This window comes from Brassica napus, chromosome C8 (genome assembly GCF_020379485.1).
Source record: "Brassica napus cultivar Da-Ae chromosome C8, Da-Ae, whole genome shotgun sequence".
Taxonomy (NCBI): domain Eukaryota; kingdom Viridiplantae; phylum Streptophyta; class Magnoliopsida; order Brassicales; family Brassicaceae; genus Brassica; species Brassica napus.
Genome location: NC_063451.1, coordinates 4,039,701 through 4,059,351, shown reverse-complemented (window position 1 = coordinate 4,059,351; position 19,651 = coordinate 4,039,701). Strand labels below are relative to the sequence as shown.

Genomic DNA, 19,651 nt, shown 5'->3' with positions numbered 1-19,651 from the left:
TCCTCTTTCCTTGCTCAACATCATGGACATGCTTACAAACCGGAAAGAAATGGATCTTTAGTGATGGAAATTACAGTTTCATTATGGGGAGAAAATATGAAGTTGTAGAGCATCTCAGATTTATTATTATATACTTTCTTCAAATTAAACTAACTGCATAATGAAGTTGAGTTTATGTTCAAATATATTCCATTTCAGAGTAAAAAATGGAGTAATGACTAAAAAATAAATTCATTATTTCATTTTCGAATTAATCTTATTTTTACTATATTATGAAGTGGAAATGAAGATTGGTTAAATAATATTTTACTTTAAATTTCCTTTTAAGTAAAAAATAAATAAATTGGAGTTGTAGTTGAAGATGCTCTTACTTCTTTTTTTTTTAAGATGCTCTTACTTGGATACAATGAAAGAGCATAAAGCAAATATGAAAAGCCATGTCTTCGATGTACTTGTGGTTTGGAGAGAAGATCTTTACTTCTTTTTTTTTTTGTAAAATGTTAAATATTATACTAGATTTTAAGTTTGAGACAGACATTACAGAGACACTAGTAGATACAAGAAATTAGGCTAAACAATGACCTTAGCAGCAAACAATAACCCAAATGAATTAAGACAAGACTAAGCCTTTGAACAGAGCGACAATGAAGCAGTGAAGAACCAGAGGACTAAGCGTGGACAATATGAGCTCTCAGTTGCCACGAGACACCAGAGAGAAAGGCGCCCTTATACCGTGATGCAGCCGGCTCCTACAGCTTCCGAAAGACCGACAAGCCAATACATGTCCAAAGAATTACAACTCGAACCCGCTAACTTACCCAAGAAGCTCAAAACCGGCAGCATGAGGAGTGTTTCACAACCGACGGGTAACCCAAATGAAGATCTTTACTTTTCCTCCTTAAGTATAATATAACTCTTGTTGTGGACCCCACGGTAAGCCATCGGGAGTTATGGACTCGAGGCTAGCTAAGAAAAACAGCATCCCTTTTCCTTCCTCCACTCCTTTCACATGCCTGAAAAGAACAACGACAACATGTCTGAAGCTCTACTTTAAGAAGCTTAAGATTTGAGTGAAACAGCTTCAGAGCATATCAAGAACGGAAGATAGGGACTGTAGTACTGCGAAACTGAGATAATACCTCAAGGAATGTGGGGTGGTTGGCCACATGGGTGAAGAAATTATCCTATAGCACTGAGTGGCTACTCTTAAGTGGGTCTTGATTCACAAGTCATCAGAGCGGACGTTCAATGTGAGCTTTTTATCTCTTCATTGCATTATTGGATATTATGACTGAGCTGGAGAAGTTGAAACAAGGTACTTCAACGGATGGATGAACTAAACCCAGCTCAAACATTAAAACTGTCGTACTAGTCACTTTAGCCACCTAAGATTCCGTATCAGTACTCCTCTTAAAACAAATATTTAATCTAATCATATTTTTATAGGTAACGGTACTTGCTGGCTTATATAATCCATTAAACAAATTATGGTTCGGTTTTCGGTTAATATGCCATAACTAAATAGATGTATTGATAAGACTCTAGGGTGGAAAAGACGATCTTATTGCTTATCGTACGACCCGTAACAGTACCAAGACGAGAAGGCTATGACCTATGAACCCTAACGCCAAGGTCTTTCAAATCCTTGTGAGAAACCTCTGAATTTGCCTCAGATGCAGAGACACTCCTGTAATTTGCCTAAAGATCCCAATTACAGGATGATGAAAGCGTAAAGATGAAGAAGTCTATCTATAATCTCTTAACCGTCTCTTCTTTGTTAAGTGGCCAACTCAGCTTCACTCAAAGAGGCTTCTTGTGCCAAGGTCAGCTTCTGTACTCATCATGTATGTAATAAGATAATAAAAAAAAAAAGTTTAGATAGTCCTTTGTTTAGCAAGTTTAATAACAGGTAGAAAGCTCACCAAAAATCGGACAACATTACAATAAAGAAAAGGAAAAACAAATAATTCTGAGAATAAATACGAAAAAACTTTGAACTGCTCGGAAGCTCAACAAAAGGCGAGACGAGAGAGAAGAGGACGAAAAAATCGAATCTTCTAAAAAGAAGAGGAAGGAGACGCCAAGTTTTCTTGAATGGAGCCTCCTCCAGAAAGATCGAAACGCCTCCACAACTTCACCTTACCTTACCTCCGCTGGGGTCAACAAAGATTCCTCAGATGCGTCAATCTACCATCACATTCCCATCATCCATCTCCTTCTTCTTCTCCCTCTCCAGATCACGCAAGCCAGAGATCTTCCCCCATCGATGGAGCTGTGGCGACGGCTCGGCCGTGGAATCTAAGGACGAGAGGAGCTGCGTGTGGTGAACCAGGTGACGGATTGCCGGCAATGAAGAGAGGTATAGGCGAAGAAGAATCGGAGAAGAATGAGAAACTGAAATTCTCGGTTTCGTTGTTGAAAGCAGAGATTGAAGAGGATTACTCAATTATTACTGGGAAAAGACCTCCGAGGAGACCTAAGAAGAGACCAAGAATTGTTCAGAAGAAACTCAATGTAAGCTTCTTGTCGGAATCTTTCTTGTGTCTGAAAAAAATAATATAATCGATGCTTACTAATTGTTATTTTATTTTCTCTGGAAATGGCAGACGATTTTTCCGGGGATGTGGTTGTCAGAAGAAGTTACAATAGATTCATATAATGTCCCTGAAGCTGTGGAAACGTGACAAAGGTCTTAACTTCCTGTGTTATCTTTGTTTTATTGCTTCTTGAGACATTGTCAAGCTCTCGTATTCACCAGTTTATTCATAATGTTACGATTGTATCTTCACCAGACTAGTTGTAACTTTTCTTCCGTTTATCCATCAAGCATTAAAGATGGCTTGAGTCTTGTTGATAGTCTTGTTGTTGCCAGTGCTGGTATATTAATAGCTATGCAAGATTTCTTGTTCTCGAGTATGTTTCATGGCTCGGTCCCTCCATGTCAAGAATGATCTGTGATTAAATCGATACATATAACAGGTCCATTGATAACGGTAACATACCCCTGTAAAAATACAAATTAAATATTATATTTATAAGCAATCGCTCCTCTTGGAGACTCCTCACGAGTTTGTCTTTTCACTCGTATTTTGTCTTTTCTTGTTTAGACTATGACCTGCACCAACCCCTGGCCTTTATGAAGAGATGAACTCTTCTTGTATCTCGAACAGCATGATCCTTTCTTTCCATGTAACCTTAGCTTCGACTGCTCCAAAACGTCTTTACAAGTACTAACTCCCTCCCATCACTTCTTCTCTTTCTCCCGCCACAACTGTTACCGGCAAAACACAGCGAGAAGGAAACCAACCAGTGGTGCAAACTCTGACTCAGAAGCAGAAGAGTCATCAAACTCATCTCACGAAAATCAACTTAACTATAGGTCGCCTCCTTCCTCTTATATGTGTATCAGTTTAGGCCACCAAAGCACGCGGGAAAAAGTGGTGAAGGAGGAGGAAGCTTTTCGGTCATTCCTGTCCTTAATGGTCCATCTACGTTTGGGTTTAGGATCAATCTTACGACGTTCATTCCAAAATATAAAGATAAGACAAAGTAGCTGACCACAGGACTAAGAGAGATTCACAACTTTTTTTTCCCACTTATGATTAACAATCGTGATAAAGCTTAACTTATACATATTGTGAGCTTGTTTACAACAAAAAAAAAAAGTCAATTATACACGAATTTGCGTAGCTCATATTAAAAATCGGATATACAAACAAGTATAGTTACCATCGTAAAGCAAGATGTTTTTTTTTTTAAACTGAACATAGTTTTCATTTTCAAAAGCGCTATCTGAGATCAATGACATCGAAACTGAGATCAGGGTTCATGTAAACTTCCGTAGACGTATTGTAAATTGGTCCTCCGTCTGCTGGCGAACTGTGCGCGTGAAACCCACGCTGATCACAATTCCTTATCACCGTCATTCCTCCCGGCGTTGTCAGCCGGAATATTCCATGTTTCCTATAAAAACAAAATCAAGTCATGGAATCATTTCATCTTTGGTCTTTCGTTTGTTTATTAATTACCTTGAAGAGTCTTGTGGCGCCATAACGATTGCCACAGCTTCCGGTAACATAATCTGACAAACATTGTATAAGCAAACATAGATAAATTTATTGTTGATATAGTTTTACTTAGAACGATTATTTCCAGTACCTGGTATGAATAGTGGGTGTGGACATCAATGGATGACATGAAACAAGACTGTGTCGGATGCGTCTGAAGAAAGAGACAGTGATTAACGAGTCAGTAAATGGATATATGACGCCCACTCAACCAATACAAACGATATTAACTGATATTTACTACACATATTACTCACATGAATCCATCCAAGTGGGAAAAGGGATTGCTTGTCCTGTACTTCAAATATCTCTTCTTCGTTTGTGGCCTGACACTATATATATTGAGAGATAAGTGTTTGAGATTGGCATATCTGATGAATGAATAAGCTAAGTTGAAATACCAAAACAAGACTGAGCTTACCGAATTAGATGTTGATTCCTGTTTTGGTATGATGAGAGCTGTAATGTAGAACTTTCGGTTTTTCTGCATACGAGTGATTCACAGATCATTATTTGCTGACTTTCAAACCGCATTTTTTCAGATTTTAGTAACAGAATGATATATGCATATAACAACTCACTAGTGAACCAGCAAGAATACCACACGTCTCTAAATCCTTCTTGGTGTTCGAGTTGGCAAGCCTCATGAAGGCATCCATCATTGTCGTTGCCTGAATTGCAAGTAAAAGGTTATTAAGTTGGAAAGCAATGATATGTATGTATGGACCCATCAAGATAAATCCAGGTGTCAACTTACAATATGGAGTTCAAGAGGAGATTCTGCACGTAGAGACTCATCTGGCAAAGAGTTATCTATGTTACATTCCACTTCGTTAGCTTCATGACATAACCCATGAGCCAAGTCTTGGACTTCGGCAAGTACAGGAGGTGGTGAAGGTTGCCTAATGATGTTGTCATCATTAACGCTTTCTTCTTCTTCGAAAGAAATCATTGACGAAAGCTCTTCGGTGTAATTTTTCTGGATACTTTCACTTGGAGTAGAGCTTGATTCCACAATTGGCTTCTCGGGTTCGTTGTTACTGCCGTTAGTTATCATCGGTTTGCTATCCACGAATTGTTGTCGGAAGCTGTTCCCCATAGAGAGCATCAGTAGGAAAGGTTAAGACATAGATTATCAAGCAACCAGAGCATGAGACAGTGAGCCGAAAAATGTAAGCAACTATACAATATCACTTGATATGCAGAATGGAAATGTACAGTTTGCTTTAAAACCAGGTAGATGGTCTAACCTTGGAATTTCAATTGGCGAAAAATCTATATTGCTTGGATACTGAACCTGATGGTAACACAGCAAAAAAAAAAGAACATCAGCTTAGTGTGAAAGAAGTGTATAAAAAGTAGAATGCTATATAATACCTTTAAGTCATTCTTTGGAGGCTGCCACTGTGCACGGAGTCCATTTGGACCCAAGATAGAATGCTTGGAAAGGGTTTCATCTGTAGGTCGGATTAAGTTCACTGACCTAGAAAATTGTGCAATTAATAAAAAACTATGAGACCAGGAACAGAGTGTAAGAAATACAACTTAGACTTCCATTGAGAAGAGCGTCAAGAACTAAAAACAGAAGACTTACATATTACGAAAACGCTCGTCAAGTGGCGCAGCGTTCAAGAATTGCTGACCCCTGGAACCCATGTAGCCAAAATTATGTCCAGAAGGATTTATGACCTATGCCGAACAACAGAAGTAAAAAAGAGAGCAGGGAATGCTTATCTACTGCGGCTTTAACTTTAGTGCCATAATCTCATCTGTTACTAACGGAAACCAAAAGTTTCTGAAAAAAACTAGAGTAAAAGCATTAACGCACACCTTTGCATGATCATAGCTACTTAAGGACGGTTTTACAGGGGAAGACCAGCGTTGAGAACCATTTGATGGAAGAGTTTGCACATTATACCGAGGTAAAGGCTTGGGATTGAGTTCTTCAATCCTTTGCCGTACAACTGGTTTCAACTTCTCCAGCTCAGCCAAGACATCCAATAGTCTCTACAACAGACCAAAAAAACTCACATCAAACAATTGACAGGGGGGGGGGAGGATCATCATAACGATATACATATAAAGTTTCCATTTACCATTCTCAAATACTCTTTGTTGCTTTTAAGAGATGTTCTGTAATCACGATGGGAAGGTATAGTCTCCAGAGCCAAGCTAGTGACAATAAACAAAGCATAATTAATTTTCACTTGCTGTGTCTGCAAACACAGTGTCAAAGGTTCAGCTTTCCTCACCTCGAGTAACGCAGAAGCATGACGTATAAGTCAATTATATTCTTCTCAGCTCGAAATATGTTAGCCTACATATGATTCAGAGAAGCTAATGAAACCCTAAATCAAAAGACACAGATCAAAATAAAAGTGGAGGAGGGAGGCGAGACCTGTTTGAGGATGTTATCTGCGATTCTAAAGTAGAATTTGAGAGAGATACGATTGTCTACGCCTATTCTCCGAGCACTGGTAGCGATGTCGATGATCTCTGGAGACGATCCCATTGTTGCTGCTCCTGACTAGATAAATCAAAGCAATTCTTTCTTCCGTGTAAGACGTTGAGAGTCAGATCTCGGAGATCGGTGACGGAATCGTCACAGGGTGGTGGAAACGTCGGTTCCAAATAGACGGTGAGAGGTCAGAGGACGCGATAATGGCGATTTGGCGAGGGGAAGCAACGACGCTGGTGTGTAATTTGACTTTCTTTTGGGGGTAATTTTGTAAATTCCTCTTTTTGGTGGGTGGGTTTAGATTTGAGGCACTTTTAAGAAGAAAGAACTAATGATGTAGTTTAACCAATCTTTCTTTGCCTCCGATTGGATATTATAATACAAAATAAACTTCAATAATTAACTAAATACTACAAAATGTGAAAATAACTAAAATTTATTAAAATACTTTACTACTTTTCTTTTAAACACTTTACTACTTATTATAAATATTTAGCTCATTTTCAAAACACTTTACTACTTAATAATAGATTGGCATCTTATAATATTATAAAACAAATTCTAATATAGTTTTTTCATTAATATTTATTGTTAATTTTTTAAAATTTGGTTGTTAATATTTATTGTTAATTTGTTAATATAACTAATTTACCAGCGGATCCGACAGATTGCCCGCGGATTTTGGCGAGTAGGGGGTACAGATATAAGATTTTTTGTTTGTGGATTATGTGAATTAGATTTTTGAATCAAAAAATAAATTGACCTGGCAGGGCGGATTGATCCACAAACCCAGCACTAGTCGAATATGTTTGCATAACAAGACAAGTGAATAATACAGGAAAAACAAGATTTGAAATTTAAGGACTTTCCCTAGCCGTAAAAAACCGCCACTCTTGTATGCAAAAAAATTCTAAATAAAATAAAATATTAATGTATTTATCACATATTTTATAATCTTCCTAAAATCAGTTCAAAATTTCTTCGAATCATTTAAATTTAGTATTAAGAATACTCCTAAATTTTTTAATTTATGACATATTCATTTTTGTATCCAGGAGCTTCATCTGAATGTTAATATTCAGATTTTTTTCGTTTAGACCGCATTGCATCGTCATTTAAATGCAGTATCTAGATACAAAATCTATAATATCTAGAATATTTAGATATTTGAAATGAAAAAAATATAGATTTTGGATATTATATTTGCATCTCAAAAGTCAAAAGATTTAAATACCTTAAATATAAATATAAAAATTAATTAAATTAGTTATTATAGTTATGATGTAATATTGTAATCGAAATATTGCGTTTTTCCATTAAAATTAAAAATTGCATTTTCCGCCAAAATTATAATATTCGTTTTTCACCAACACCGTAAAATCATTTTTTCTCGCCAAATTGTAAAAATACATTTTTTACCAATAGAGAAAAATCACATTTTCCTGTCAAAAATGTAAAATTATATTTTTCGCTAAAACCATAAAATCATAAAGTTGTATATGCTCATCCATATCATTAGCCTAGTTGACATATGTATACTTTGTGAAGATAAATAATTTTCTTAGCAACATAAAAAATAGTTCATAGTCCCCTTCAAGTATTTAAAGATCGTCTTCATTGCCATTCAGTGTGTTATTTCTGGAACTTAATTTGGAACGACTAAGCAAACTAACCAGATAATACATATCAGATCAAATGTATATCATACAACACATCAAGCTTTATACAACATTAGAATAGTGGATTCTTTCCATTTCAATTTTTCATCATCAGTTTGGAGGCATATATATAAGTAAGACTACATGCAATGAGCTTTCTGAAAAATTATTTCAACAGTTGAATAGCCACATTGAGGCTGTTGAATGATTGAGGAAAGTGACGTGGATTTAATTTTGTTGAATTCATTCAACCAGTTGAAAGAAGCAATGTGGGATCTGCAAGAGTAGCTTTAGCTTATTCTCCGCCACACAAAATGAGAAAAGTTGTCGACATTGTATTTTTTTGCTTAAACAATAAATCTAATTGGTGCAAGTGTCACCACACTATTAGTTGTTCAGATTTTATAGATTTTTATCTCATCCAAATTTTCGAGATCAACTATTTTATATTAAATAATATTTTTTATAAAAAGAATTCATAACTTTTCATACTCTATAAATAGAGTCTTGGTTCATTAGATTTGGACATAGAAAAGAAATCAGTTTTTGACAATAATATTGCTATTATTCTCTTTTGCGTCAAAAATGGATCAAAACAATAACTTTTTTAATACTCAAAACTTCACAAATTATCTTCCCAATTATCAAAATCCCAACAATTACCGATTTCAAAATCAAGCTTTCAACCAACCCCAAAATGTACCAAATTTTGGTTTTTCACGAAATTTTCCTCTGGCTTTTGTTCTAAACTATCGTCTATACTGTGGATTAGTGATATGCCATATTCATTTTCATCACCTCCTTATTCTTCTACTTCCATGGGTAATGAAAATATTCCAAATGTTGGAACAATTGAATTTCCTGTATTTTCTACACAAAATATTCCTGGAGGCATAAGCGGTGTCAATGAAGTCACTCCCAATGCAGAGGATGCAACTCCTACTCGCCGGAAAAGCCTCAAATGGACTATTTCACAAAATTTGGTGCTACTAGGTGGGTGGATTAAATATGGAACGGACAGCCTTGTTGGCATAAACCAAAAAAATGAGTCATATTGGAGACAAACTGCTGAGTACTATAACGAACATTGCTCTTTCGATCCTCCTCGTGATGGAGCTTTGTGCAGGAATCATTACAACAACTTGAAAAAAATATTGGGCAAATGGATTGGTGCTTATGATAATTCTAAACGTATGCAGCAGAGCGGGTGGTCAGAGAATGATGTTTTAGCTAAAGTGCATGAACTATACTCAAGTGGTAAAAATAGTCGTTTCAATTTACTGTCAGAATGGTTCGCTGTCCGTGATCAACCACGCTATGGTAGTCAAGTAGGAAGAAACAGTGGTTTGAAAAATAGTGGGTCTAAGAGAGTCCACAAGAGTGATGCAAGTGACTTCAATGTCTGTTTGATTTTTTTATGCTTTAATAATATATGTTTGTTTTTTCGCTTTAATCATGTATTTGTTTCTTCTACTTTAATAAGGGTGTCGATGCAATCCGTGACCGTTGGTGCAAATCAAGGGGTAATGTCTCTTTATGATTTTTATGCTTTATTAATGTGTTTTGTTTTTTCCGCTTTAATCATGTATTTTGTTTTTTTCTATTTTAATAAATGTCTCGATGCAATCCGTGACCATTGGTGTAAATCACGGGGCAACGTCTCTTTATGCAAATCAAAGGGTAACGTCTCTTTATAAATGGAATCATTTTTCACATAACCAAAAACACAAATCTCATCTTACTAAAAAAATCAATGGATCCATCGGAATTTCCTTTTGATATCGAAGCCTACAAAAAGCAATATGAGATCGAAGAGAGGTATATTGTAAACCGGTCTAGAGAGTGCAGAAAAAATATAGAGGAAGAACATGCATCTCGTATCAAAAGAAAATATTTTAAGAGAGATCATGTAGCATCGAATCAAAAGCTGATCGATGACTATTTCGCCAATCAACCTACATATGATGAAGCAATATTTCCTCGGCAATTCCGGATGCGAAAACATATTTTTTTTCAGATCTTTGAGGACCTATCAAGCAGTGACAACAACTTCGCTCAACGAGTTGACACATCAAATTAAGAAGGTATATCTCCACTAGCAAAATCCACTACTACTATGAAAATGTTATCGTATAGTATTGATGCCGATGCGATCGACGAATATATCAAAATTGGAAGTACAACAGCATTGGAGTGTTAGCGTCGATTCTGTAAAGGATACAATTGTATGAGCAAGTCTATCTCAGAGCTCCAGCTCAAGATGACTTGCAAAGAATTTTGCATGTAAGTAAAATGTGAGGGTTCCTAGGAATGATCAGAAGTATTGACTGCATGCATTGGGAATGGAAAAATTGTCCAACGGCGTTGGAATGTCAGTTTACAAGGGGAGATAAGGGAACCACTATTGTTATACTTGAAGCTATTGCATCTCATGATCTATGGATTTGGCATGCATTTTTTGGATGTGCAGGAACATTAAACGATATAAACGTTCTAGATTGTTCGCCGGTGTTTGATGATGTTGAACAAGGAAATACTCCAAGAGTGAATTTTTTCGTCAACCAACGTATGTATGAGATGGCATACTCTCTTGTTGATGGTATCTATCCTTCCTATCAAACTTTCGTTAGATCAATCCGGCTTGCTCAAAGTGAACCAGACAAATTAATTGCAAAATACCAAGAAGGATGTCGGAAGAACACCGAACGTGCATTTGGAGTGTTACATGCTCAATTCAAAAGCATTCATAAACTAGCTCACATGTGGGACTTATCTGATTTGGCTATCACCATGAGATCATGTATCATATTGCATAATATGATTGTTGAGGATCAACGAGATACATATGCTCAACATTGGACCGATTATGATCAATCTGAGGCAAGTGGTTCTAGTACACCACATCCATTTTCGATTGAGGTGTTATCCGCATTTGCAAATCATGTATGTGCTAAATCTGAATTACGTGATTCAAATGTACATCATGAATTGCAAGTAGATCTAGTCAAACACATATGAGCAAAATTCGAAATGTTTGAAAAAAAAAAAAAAGACTTTAAATTTAAATTTATGTGTGTGATTTAAGAGTTTTTTTTTAAATTGAGTCTATTGTATCATTAAGTTATATGTTTTTATTTGTTGTTTTATGTGTTTGTATTGTGTGTATTTAAAGTTTCATAATGTAATTTGTTTTAATAATATTTATTTTAGCATTATTTTTAAAAAATAATTATTTACGAACATAAATTAAAAATTACTAAAATTTATGTCATTTAATTTTCTTAAGTTAATTACAAGCAGAATTATTATTAATATGTAGTTATTAAACTAAAATGAATTAAAAATAGTGGGAGTATGGTGTTGAATTTTATTAAACAAAACTATAGTAGAGGTAAAAAACAAAGTGGATGTTAAATAATTAGGTGGAAGAGAGAGAAGATAATGTAGAGTGTTGAAAAGAGAAAAGCAGGGTGTTGAAAAATTTGATCATTGTACATAGTCTAAGAATTAAGTGTAAATAAAAGGATCACCACCATACTATGTATATATCTAATCAATTAATTTATGTTCCTATTTTTTTATCTACTACTGACAATTCATAATAGGACCACTTAAAGAATTAGTTAATATGACATATTTGATTATTTACATTAATAATAAGCTAACTATAAATTTGAATTATTATTTTTAATTATAACAAAACTTGTTAGAGAAAGAATTTAACAAAATCTTACTAAAAATTTAAATACTTTTATAAAATAACACATTAATTAATTTTGCAATTAGTAATAAAATATTGTTATATATCAATTTTAATTAAAATTATTTTAAAACAAGAAAATAAAAAATTTATACTATTTTTTATAAATTTATAATTATATTCTGTACTATATAAAAATAGAAGTGATTTGTGAATAAATATGACAAAAATAAATTTATTAACATATGTTAAACTTTTATATCTACAACTATATGTTATCTTTTTATTTATTTTGAAACTCCCAACCATATATTGTTTAAAAATATATTTATATTCAAAAATATAATGGTATATAATAACCTTTAGTCCATATACTATTTAAAAATATGTTATTTAAAAACTATGAAATTTTAATAATTCATTTAAATTAAGATAATGACAAACCAAATTTTTATTATAAATTTAATTTTTATTTTAATTATAACAAAATTTGTTGAGATAATTTAGAAAACATTACCAAAAGTTCAAATATTTTTTTATAAAATAATGTATTAATGTAGTAACAAAAAGAAAATTTAAAATTCATGTAATATTCTAAACTCAAAAATAGGTGTGTAATTTTCAAAGTTTTCTTGTCAATATGCAGTTTTGAAAATAAATATTCAAACTCAAGATGATTAAATTTCAAACGTTACAAAAGATAAAATCATAGATAATAAAAAAATAATTTTTTGAAATGCACAATGAGAAAACAAACTATATATGTTGTAAAAATTAAAGTAATCTATTATTTTGAAATATTAATTAAAAAAAAACTTAGGGTCTGATTGGTACAAACTTTCGCTTTAGAGAGTTGCTTTAGGCTGTTGGCTATAAAGATTTTGGCTGTTAAAACTGTGAGTATTATTTTAAATATTGAAAAATGTATAATTAATAATCAAAATCATAAATAAGTACATAATATTTTAAATATTTTATTATAAATATAAAAAATTTCCAATAATAAAGAAAATATATATATGAAACCAAAAATTATACAATATGGATCTCAAAATAATAATAAAAAATAACAATGATTAATTTATCAAATAAATTTTATAAATAATTTTAGATAAAGTAGAATAAGTATTTTACTTATTGTGGGGAAGAGAAAAAAATAGGGGAAGAGAAAAAAATATTTTTTACAATAAAAATAAAAGAAAATTCTAGTTTTGTTTGTAAGGCCACCTAAAAAAAGGCTGTAGACATTTCTTTGGAAATGGAGAGAGAGAAACAAAAAAATGGCTTTGAAAACTTTAGAATCTTTAAAATTAGAAAAAGGTCCATTGGTGAAAAATAGATGCTACTATGTATCAAATTACTAAAATAATTAGAGCTATATTATTTAAACAAAACAATGTTTTTACTTAAAAATCTTGTAAAATACTAAAATGATATATGTTAAAGTATTTTTTTTTTAAAACACAACATGTAAATAGAAATTATATTAAATATATATTTTTTCTATAGAAATAAATAAATTTTAAAAATTTATTATATGAAAATTGTATAAATTAAAAAAAAACATATTTTGGACGAGGTTTTCTATTTGATTATTTCAGATTTTTTTATAAAAATAATAACAATGTAAAATGTATTAAACAAACTATATATTAATAATGCCGAATAAAAAATATAAACAATAATATTATAGAGTCAAACAATATAAAACATTAAAATAGAAATTATATATTTAAAACATTTGTAATGATATCAAATGCATTTATAAAATGAAAAAATATCCGCACGGACGTGCGGATCAAAATCTAGTCTATTCTATTAAAATTGAAATACAAAATAATAGTTGTCTATTTTTAAGTGGGGTTCTACAGATTTTAATTTTTTTTTATTTATTCTAACCACTTTATTTATTATGTTCATTTGAATGTTTTATTATATTTTTTACATTCCCTTTTCACATTACCACATTAATTGTATTTACCATTATAATTTGATGTAATTTATTTTACGTATTAACCATAATAATTTCACGTGTATTTAGAAGAAATTGCTCCATCGGTAAGAAGAATCTTCTCGGCCATACATCCTCTCAAATTGATGTTCAAAATGCAATGGACTCAGTTTTCTATCATTATGAAGTTGTACAACATTGCTCTTTGCTATTCGAAGAAACAACTCAATTATTCAGCAAGAAAGCATATGATGAAGTCGTATATGCTCATCCAGATCTTGTCGAGCATAAATAATTTGCTTAACGACACAACGGAATAGTTTACATTCTCCTTTAAGTATCTTCTTAACTTCCATTTAGTGTGTTTCTCCGAAATTTGTCTGATAACAATATACCAAACCAACCACATAACATATATTTGATCGGAAATGGCTGTTACAAAAAAGAGTCTCGATTGATATAACTGAATGAAAAGCAGGATACAGAGTAAACAATCATCATCTTACAAAAAAATTAATGCCTTTATTCAAAATAATCACACAAAAAAAAGCGAAGCCTCTCTCACTTTATCTTCTCAAGTTTTGCTTACAAAGCAGCAGCATTTTGCGGCTGCTCGAACTCGACAGGAGAAGCTGTCCGAAGAGGTTCCTGCAGCTCTGGATTTATTGGAAACAAATGGCACTGTGCATATTGCGCCATCAACTGATCCACAAGAACTAAAGCCACCATTGCTTCAACCATAGGCACAGCTGCAGCAACAATACAAAAGAATCCAAAATCAAAATCCTGAGTAATACAAGATAATACAATGGTTTCAGTTTTATATATAGTAACCTCGTGGAACAACGCAAGGATCGTGACGTCCACGCGCAATCATCTCAGTTTCTTTCTTATCTCTGGTTACAGTATTCTGCTTCCTCTGTACAATATGGAAGGAGAACGTCAATCAATGTGTTGACTGATGATAACCAAGCAAACATTTTGTTATATTTATCACGAACTTACTCCAATTGTGGATGTTGGCTTGAAGGCTACTCTCATGTTTATTATCTCACCATTTGATATCCCTCCCTACACATAATTGACCTATATCAGCTTACACTCTTCAAGTAGTTTGTTGAGACATATTAAACACACACAAGACATAACCAACCTGAATTCCACCGGACCGATTTGTTTTTGTCCGGATTCTTCCATTTTCATCAGCGTAGAACTCATCATTGTGTTCAAGACCAGTCAGAAAGGTACCTGCGGGTTCATGGCGTATGATTATTTGCTGCTAAAGAAGAGTAAATTTTTACTTTACATACCTGAGAAGCCACTTCCGAACTCAAAGCCCTTTGTTGCAGGTAACGACATACAAGCTTTTGCAAGTTCTGCTTCAAGTTTATCGAAAACAGGTGTTCCAAGCCCCTGTGAATTTTAGTTTCAATAATCATTTGCTGAAGTTCATGCAATCAAACTTCATAAACTATTTGAAAGGTACATAGAGTTCCTACACGTGGAGCATTCCGAACGATGCAGGTCACAACACCACCAACAGAGTTTCCTTTAGTTCTGACAGCATCAATCGCAGCTATCATCTTTTCAGCGTACTCGGGATTAGGGCACCTGACGATGTTGTTTTCTATCTGGAAGACCGAACAAAATGAGATAAGAAGGTTACAAGAAGATCTTTATGAAGGTCACAGAAAATTCACTGCAAGAACTCACAAAACAAAATGTGGGTTTTAGTTTTATTTCGAAAGAGGGTTCGCACCTGTTCGAGTGTCAAATTCTCGTGGTCTACCAAATCCTCTGGAAGTACAACCTGGTGGACTTGAGATACATAGGCAAGAATCTGGAGACGCGAAAAGGTAAAAGAGACAAACGTAAGCAAATCAAGAAGCAAATTTGAAAGAGTTGTTGAGAATTGGGTTCATGAGTTAAACTACTAAGGGGCATCCTCTTAGAATATACTAAGATAGAAAAGAAAAGAAAAGAGTGATGGAAACTACATAAAGGATATGAAGAACTTGATTTTAATTGTTATGAGAGCAGTGATAATTGCAAAATCAGAGAGTAAACACACCTCTGTTCCTGCAAATTGCTTCAAAATTTTCTTGGCCAAAGCTCCAGGAGCAACTCTTCCTATGGTCTCTCTAGCTGAAGATCTCCCACCACCCTTGAAAAAAACATCACATTTAAAGTAATAAGTTGAGCTGAACATTTTGCCTTCTAACTACTACATAAAAATAATCTAAACAAAAAAGAAAAGTTATCACCTGGACTGATCTGACACCATACTTCATGTCATAAGTTGCATCAGCATGTGATGGCCTATAGGCAACCGACATTTCACTATAGTCCTGAAAATCCAGTGAGATTCTCAAAAGTTACAATCTACAGAAAATGTTAAAGCTTTCTATTCTGGGCAAATCTCCAAAATAGCACATTTCTAAGTTTATATCATAAAAATAGCACTCCAAAACTAAAATGACCAAAATAGCACCTTTCTAAGTTTATCATTTGAAAATTTTAATTTTTTTATTTTTCAAAATTTGAAATCTTATCCCCAAAACCTCATTTCTCAACTTTAAACCCTAAACCTTAAACTCTAAACCCTAAACACTAAACCCTAAACCCTAAACTCTAAACCCTAAACCCTAAACTCTAAACCCTAAACCCTAAACTCTAAACCCTAAACCCTAAACCCTAAACCCTAAACTATAAACCCTAAACCCTAAACTCTAAACCCTAAACCCTAAACCCTAAACCCTAAACCCTAAATCCTAAACCCTAAATCCTAAATCCTAAACCCTAAACCCTAAACCCCACCCTTTAACTCTATACTCTAAGTTTGTGACTTTTGATAAAACATTAAGTGGTATTTTTGTGACTTTTGACCTTGAGTGCTTGTTTGGGAACAAAAAACTTGATTTAGTGCTATTTTTGTCTTTTTCTCTTCTATTCTGCTTTCTTGTTTTTCTTAATGCGAATAGAAAACATGAGTAAATATGTGCAAGGTGATATCAGAATCTTACAAGTCCCCTCTGATCTGTGTTTGGCACAAACACATGGATAGGTGTTCCTGTCGTCATACCTGCATTGTGGGGATGTTCACAGTTAGAGCAAGGTTGAGAAACCAAAATCAAAACCATCATCTGTGAAAAGAGTTAAAAAAGCAAACCTTCGGAGACTCCAGAAGATATCCGGCAAGTATCAGTCTCTTTTCTAGGAGTAGTGATCCGGCTCTGACCAGGTCTCCTGATAAAAAGCAAATCAGACAACAACAACAAAAAAAAGACTAGAAGAGCTTTGTTCCTGACCTCCTGTCAAGATCGAATTGCAAATCAGATTCAGAGAGTGGAATTCGAGGAGGACATCCATCGATAATACAACCAACACCTCCTCCGTGTGATTCTCCAAAGGTGGAAACTCGAAAATGAGTCCCGTATGAGCTCCCAGTAGCTTGTATCTCTGCCAATTCACAAACCCTAAACTCATAAAGCTTTCAACTTTTTCATCTAAATCAATTGCAATCACTAAAAAGCAACGTGGGGTTCCCTAAAGATTCAAACTTTAACCATTCAAAGAAAAGAGAAAGCTTACGGAGGTTCTTCTTGGTTTGGGTTCGGATTGAGATCTGAACGGCGGGAGATGAGAGACGACGGAGCTCCGGAGAGAGAGAAGAAGAACCGGGTTTGGTGGATCCGAGAATGGATTTGGAGGTGAGAGAAGACGCCATGAGGAGGGTCGAAACAAACGGAAGATGATTGAGAGAAAAGGTTTAAAAGAAGGAGAAATGGAGTTGGTGAAGGGGGTTGGTGGCTATGTCTTGTGGTCTTCTTCTTCTTCCCTCTGCAACTGGAGGCGCAAATGCAATTCTCCACCTACCCACACTATCTAACCGGAACTAAATCAAACCATCTTAAATTCTGGTTATCTCCGGGGTTTTCGGTTTATTTTTATTTTATTTTATTTTGTCAACCAAGCTTTGTTAAAGAAAACTCAATAGGCTAAACAAGTACATAATCCAAATCTAACAAAAGCCCCTAAGATAATAATCAAACACGTCAATAACACGTGTAGATTACAGAAAATGGAAAATGTGAATGAATATTCATTTGGTTAGAAGAACCAACTTTAATTTATATATATATATATCTATACTATTAAACTAGGATCGTATCTATTTTTAGCCCCTAAAACATCCTATTATTTATTATTCATACCACTGGTTTTTCAAAGAAATTATGCCACTACCCGAGGATATTAGTGTAATTATTTTTTTTGAACACAAAACGATTTTCTTCCTATATTATAGCGATAATACGAATGAATTATTTTGTTTCAATTGTGAGCTGTTATACAATATAGAAATTACCTATACTGGTTATGTCCATATATTTAGGGGGGGTTATTGGTAGATAGAGTCTAAATGAATTATAAAATTTTGAAAATCCATCATTATTGGTAGATGAAATTTTAAACTCTTAGTAAACTCCATTGTTATTGGTTTAAAGATTTTTAAAATTCATTCAAAATCTTTTGTTATTCAAAAAGTTTACTATGATTGATTTTTTAATTCTATCAAACTCTATTGTTATTGGGATATAAATTCTTTACTTTTTTACTCATGAGACTCAACTTTGAAAATCTGATGTATACCCATGAGAGTTTTAAAATCCATATAATAGAAAACACACTTTTGATTCTGTAGCGTTACACAAACAAGTAAAATAATTTCAACATTTGCCCATTTATTTCAAAACTATAACAAGAAGAAAATCATATACAAAGAAAAAAAAACAGCGATGATGTTCTTATACCATAACAAGAAGCATCAATGCTTGAGTGTCATCATCTTGGCAGAATAGCGTAAGCAATAGTGGTGGAAAGCTGTCTTTCATGGCTGACGATCCTTCTTTCTACCAACTCATTCTTCGAGGCGCAGCTCCTATCGTTGCCATGGACAGAAAACTACCCAACACTCATTTATCATTTCCGAAACATTCATCATCTCCTTGTGTCTTTTCGTAGTGGAAATTGGATCACGTGGGTGAAGGAAGGACTGAGGTGGCTCAACTCATCGCTACTAGTGTTACTAAGGAACATCGATTCCAATCGTACGTAGCAACATGAGGTCCAAGATGGCTACAATAGATTACCCTCAAGAATTGATCTCGATCGATCTTGTGACTTGATTCGGCCACGAAGATTTCTCAGGGACTTGTTGTACATCATCTCTGACCCGTATATCATCTCTTACTATCATCTCTACTTATAAAGAGCTTTTAAAAAATTGGAAAGTTTTCTAAAAGAACTTTTACATATTTCCTTAAAAGGATTTATAAAAAAAAAAAAAATGTATGCAAATTTATGAAGATCAATCACAATCAATGGAAATCTATGTAAACTATTTGTTAAGTTTACTTAACTTTTAAAAGTCCATCAACTTTTAAAATCAATAAATTCCATACAAATTCTTGTTTGAATAAGCCTCCCTAAATTCATCAACAACCAAATTTGAACTCGTACAACATATATGTGTTCTAATCCCTAAACCACAAAATACATACCCTAAGCCATCTTTTCATCGTATAACCTTGGTGCTACTGCCTATGGTCATAATTATTAATTACATTATAACAAATAAGTTTCTAACAAAGATAAACATACGAGCAAACATGTATACAAAAGTAGTGTATAAACTTTGGCTGGTATAAAGGTTAGCTCAAAATTTACAAATATCAATACTATTGAATTAGGAACATGACCTATTGATATAGGTATGGTCTAACTATTTTAGTACAATTATAAAAATTTCTTATTAAT

General features: G+C 33.7%; 3 protein-coding genes across 3 annotated transcripts; 1 reads left to right on the top strand and 2 right to left on the bottom strand.

Annotated features, from left to right (window-relative positions):
• The first annotated feature begins 1,656 nt into the window (after nt 1-1,656).
• Nucleotides 1,657-2,916, top strand: BNAC08G03310D. The gene is made up of 2 exons (XM_013864507.3): nt 1,657-2,514; nt 2,607-2,916. Exons 1-2 carry the CDS (start codon nt 2,095-2,097, stop codon nt 2,682-2,684), a joined length of 498 nt encoding a protein of 165 aa, XP_013719961.1. The 5' UTR covers nt 1,657-2,094; the 3' UTR covers nt 2,685-2,916.
• Nucleotides 2,917-3,575: 659 nt separating this feature from the next.
• Nucleotides 3,576-6,830, bottom strand: LOC106423774 (AMSH-like ubiquitin thioesterase 1). The gene is made up of 14 exons (XM_013864533.3): nt 6,466-6,830; nt 6,320-6,384; nt 6,164-6,239; nt 5,898-6,074; nt 5,662-5,756; nt 5,445-5,550; nt 5,318-5,364; nt 4,825-5,155; nt 4,649-4,738; nt 4,489-4,551; nt 4,325-4,399; nt 4,159-4,221; nt 4,029-4,081; nt 3,576-3,963 (listed from the first exon to the last, which is right to left on the bottom strand). The coding sequence occupies exons 1-14, from the start codon at nt 6,577-6,579 to the stop codon at nt 3,789-3,791; spliced, it is 1,530 nt and encodes a 509-aa protein (XP_013719987.2). The 5' UTR covers nt 6,580-6,830; the 3' UTR covers nt 3,576-3,788.
• Nucleotides 6,831-14,226: 7,396 nt separating this feature from the next.
• LOC106423780 (chorismate synthase, chloroplastic) lies at nt 14,227-17,736 on the bottom strand. The gene is made up of 13 exons (XM_013864539.3): nt 17,426-17,736; nt 17,143-17,293; nt 17,004-17,080; nt 16,858-16,916; nt 16,099-16,182; nt 15,906-15,998; nt 15,594-15,674; nt 15,334-15,465; nt 15,145-15,247; nt 14,988-15,082; nt 14,840-14,905; nt 14,669-14,753; nt 14,227-14,583 (listed from the first exon to the last, which is right to left on the bottom strand). The coding sequence occupies exons 1-13, from the start codon at nt 17,559-17,561 to the stop codon at nt 14,420-14,422; spliced, it is 1,326 nt and encodes a 441-aa protein (XP_013719993.2). The 5' UTR covers nt 17,562-17,736; the 3' UTR covers nt 14,227-14,419.
• Nucleotides 17,737-19,651: the final 1,915 nt, after the last annotated feature.

What these genes read in the sequence shown, in the direction of transcription:
- BNAC08G03310D (XM_013864507.3), top strand. Translation starts at nt 2,095, where the DNA reads ATGGAGCCTCCTCCAGAAAGATCGAAACGCCTCCACAACTTCACCTTA. An exon ending in TTGTTCAGAAGAAACTCAAT is followed by an intron (nt 2,515 to 2,606) that starts GTAAGCTTCTTG and finishes TGGAAATGGCAG; the next exon opens with ACGATTTTTCCGGGGATGTG.
- LOC106423774 (XM_013864533.3), bottom strand. Translation starts at nt 6,579, where the DNA reads ATGGGATCGTCTCCAGAGATCATCGACATCGCTACCAGTGCTCGGAGA. An exon ending in TCGCCAATTGAAATTCCAAG is followed by an intron (nt 5,156 to 5,317) that starts GTTAGACCATCT and finishes TATGGGGAACAG; the next exon opens with CTTCCGACAACAATTCGTGG. An exon ending in GTATTCTTGCTGGTTCACTA is followed by an intron (nt 4,552 to 4,648) that starts GTGAGTTGTTAT and finishes ACTCGTATGCAG; the next exon opens with AAAAACCGAAAGTTCTACAT.
- LOC106423780 (XM_013864539.3), bottom strand. Translation starts at nt 17,561, where the DNA reads ATGGCGTCTTCTCTCACCTCCAAATCCATTCTCGGATCCACCAAACCC. An exon ending in ACACAGATCAGAGGGGACTT is followed by an intron (nt 16,183 to 16,857) that starts GTAAGATTCTGA and finishes CTGGATTTTCAG; the next exon opens with GACTATAGTGAAATGTCGGT. An exon ending in AGCCAACATCCACAATTGGA is followed by an intron (nt 14,754 to 14,839) that starts GTAAGTTCGTGA and finishes CATATTGTACAG; the next exon opens with AGGAAGCAGAATACTGTAAC.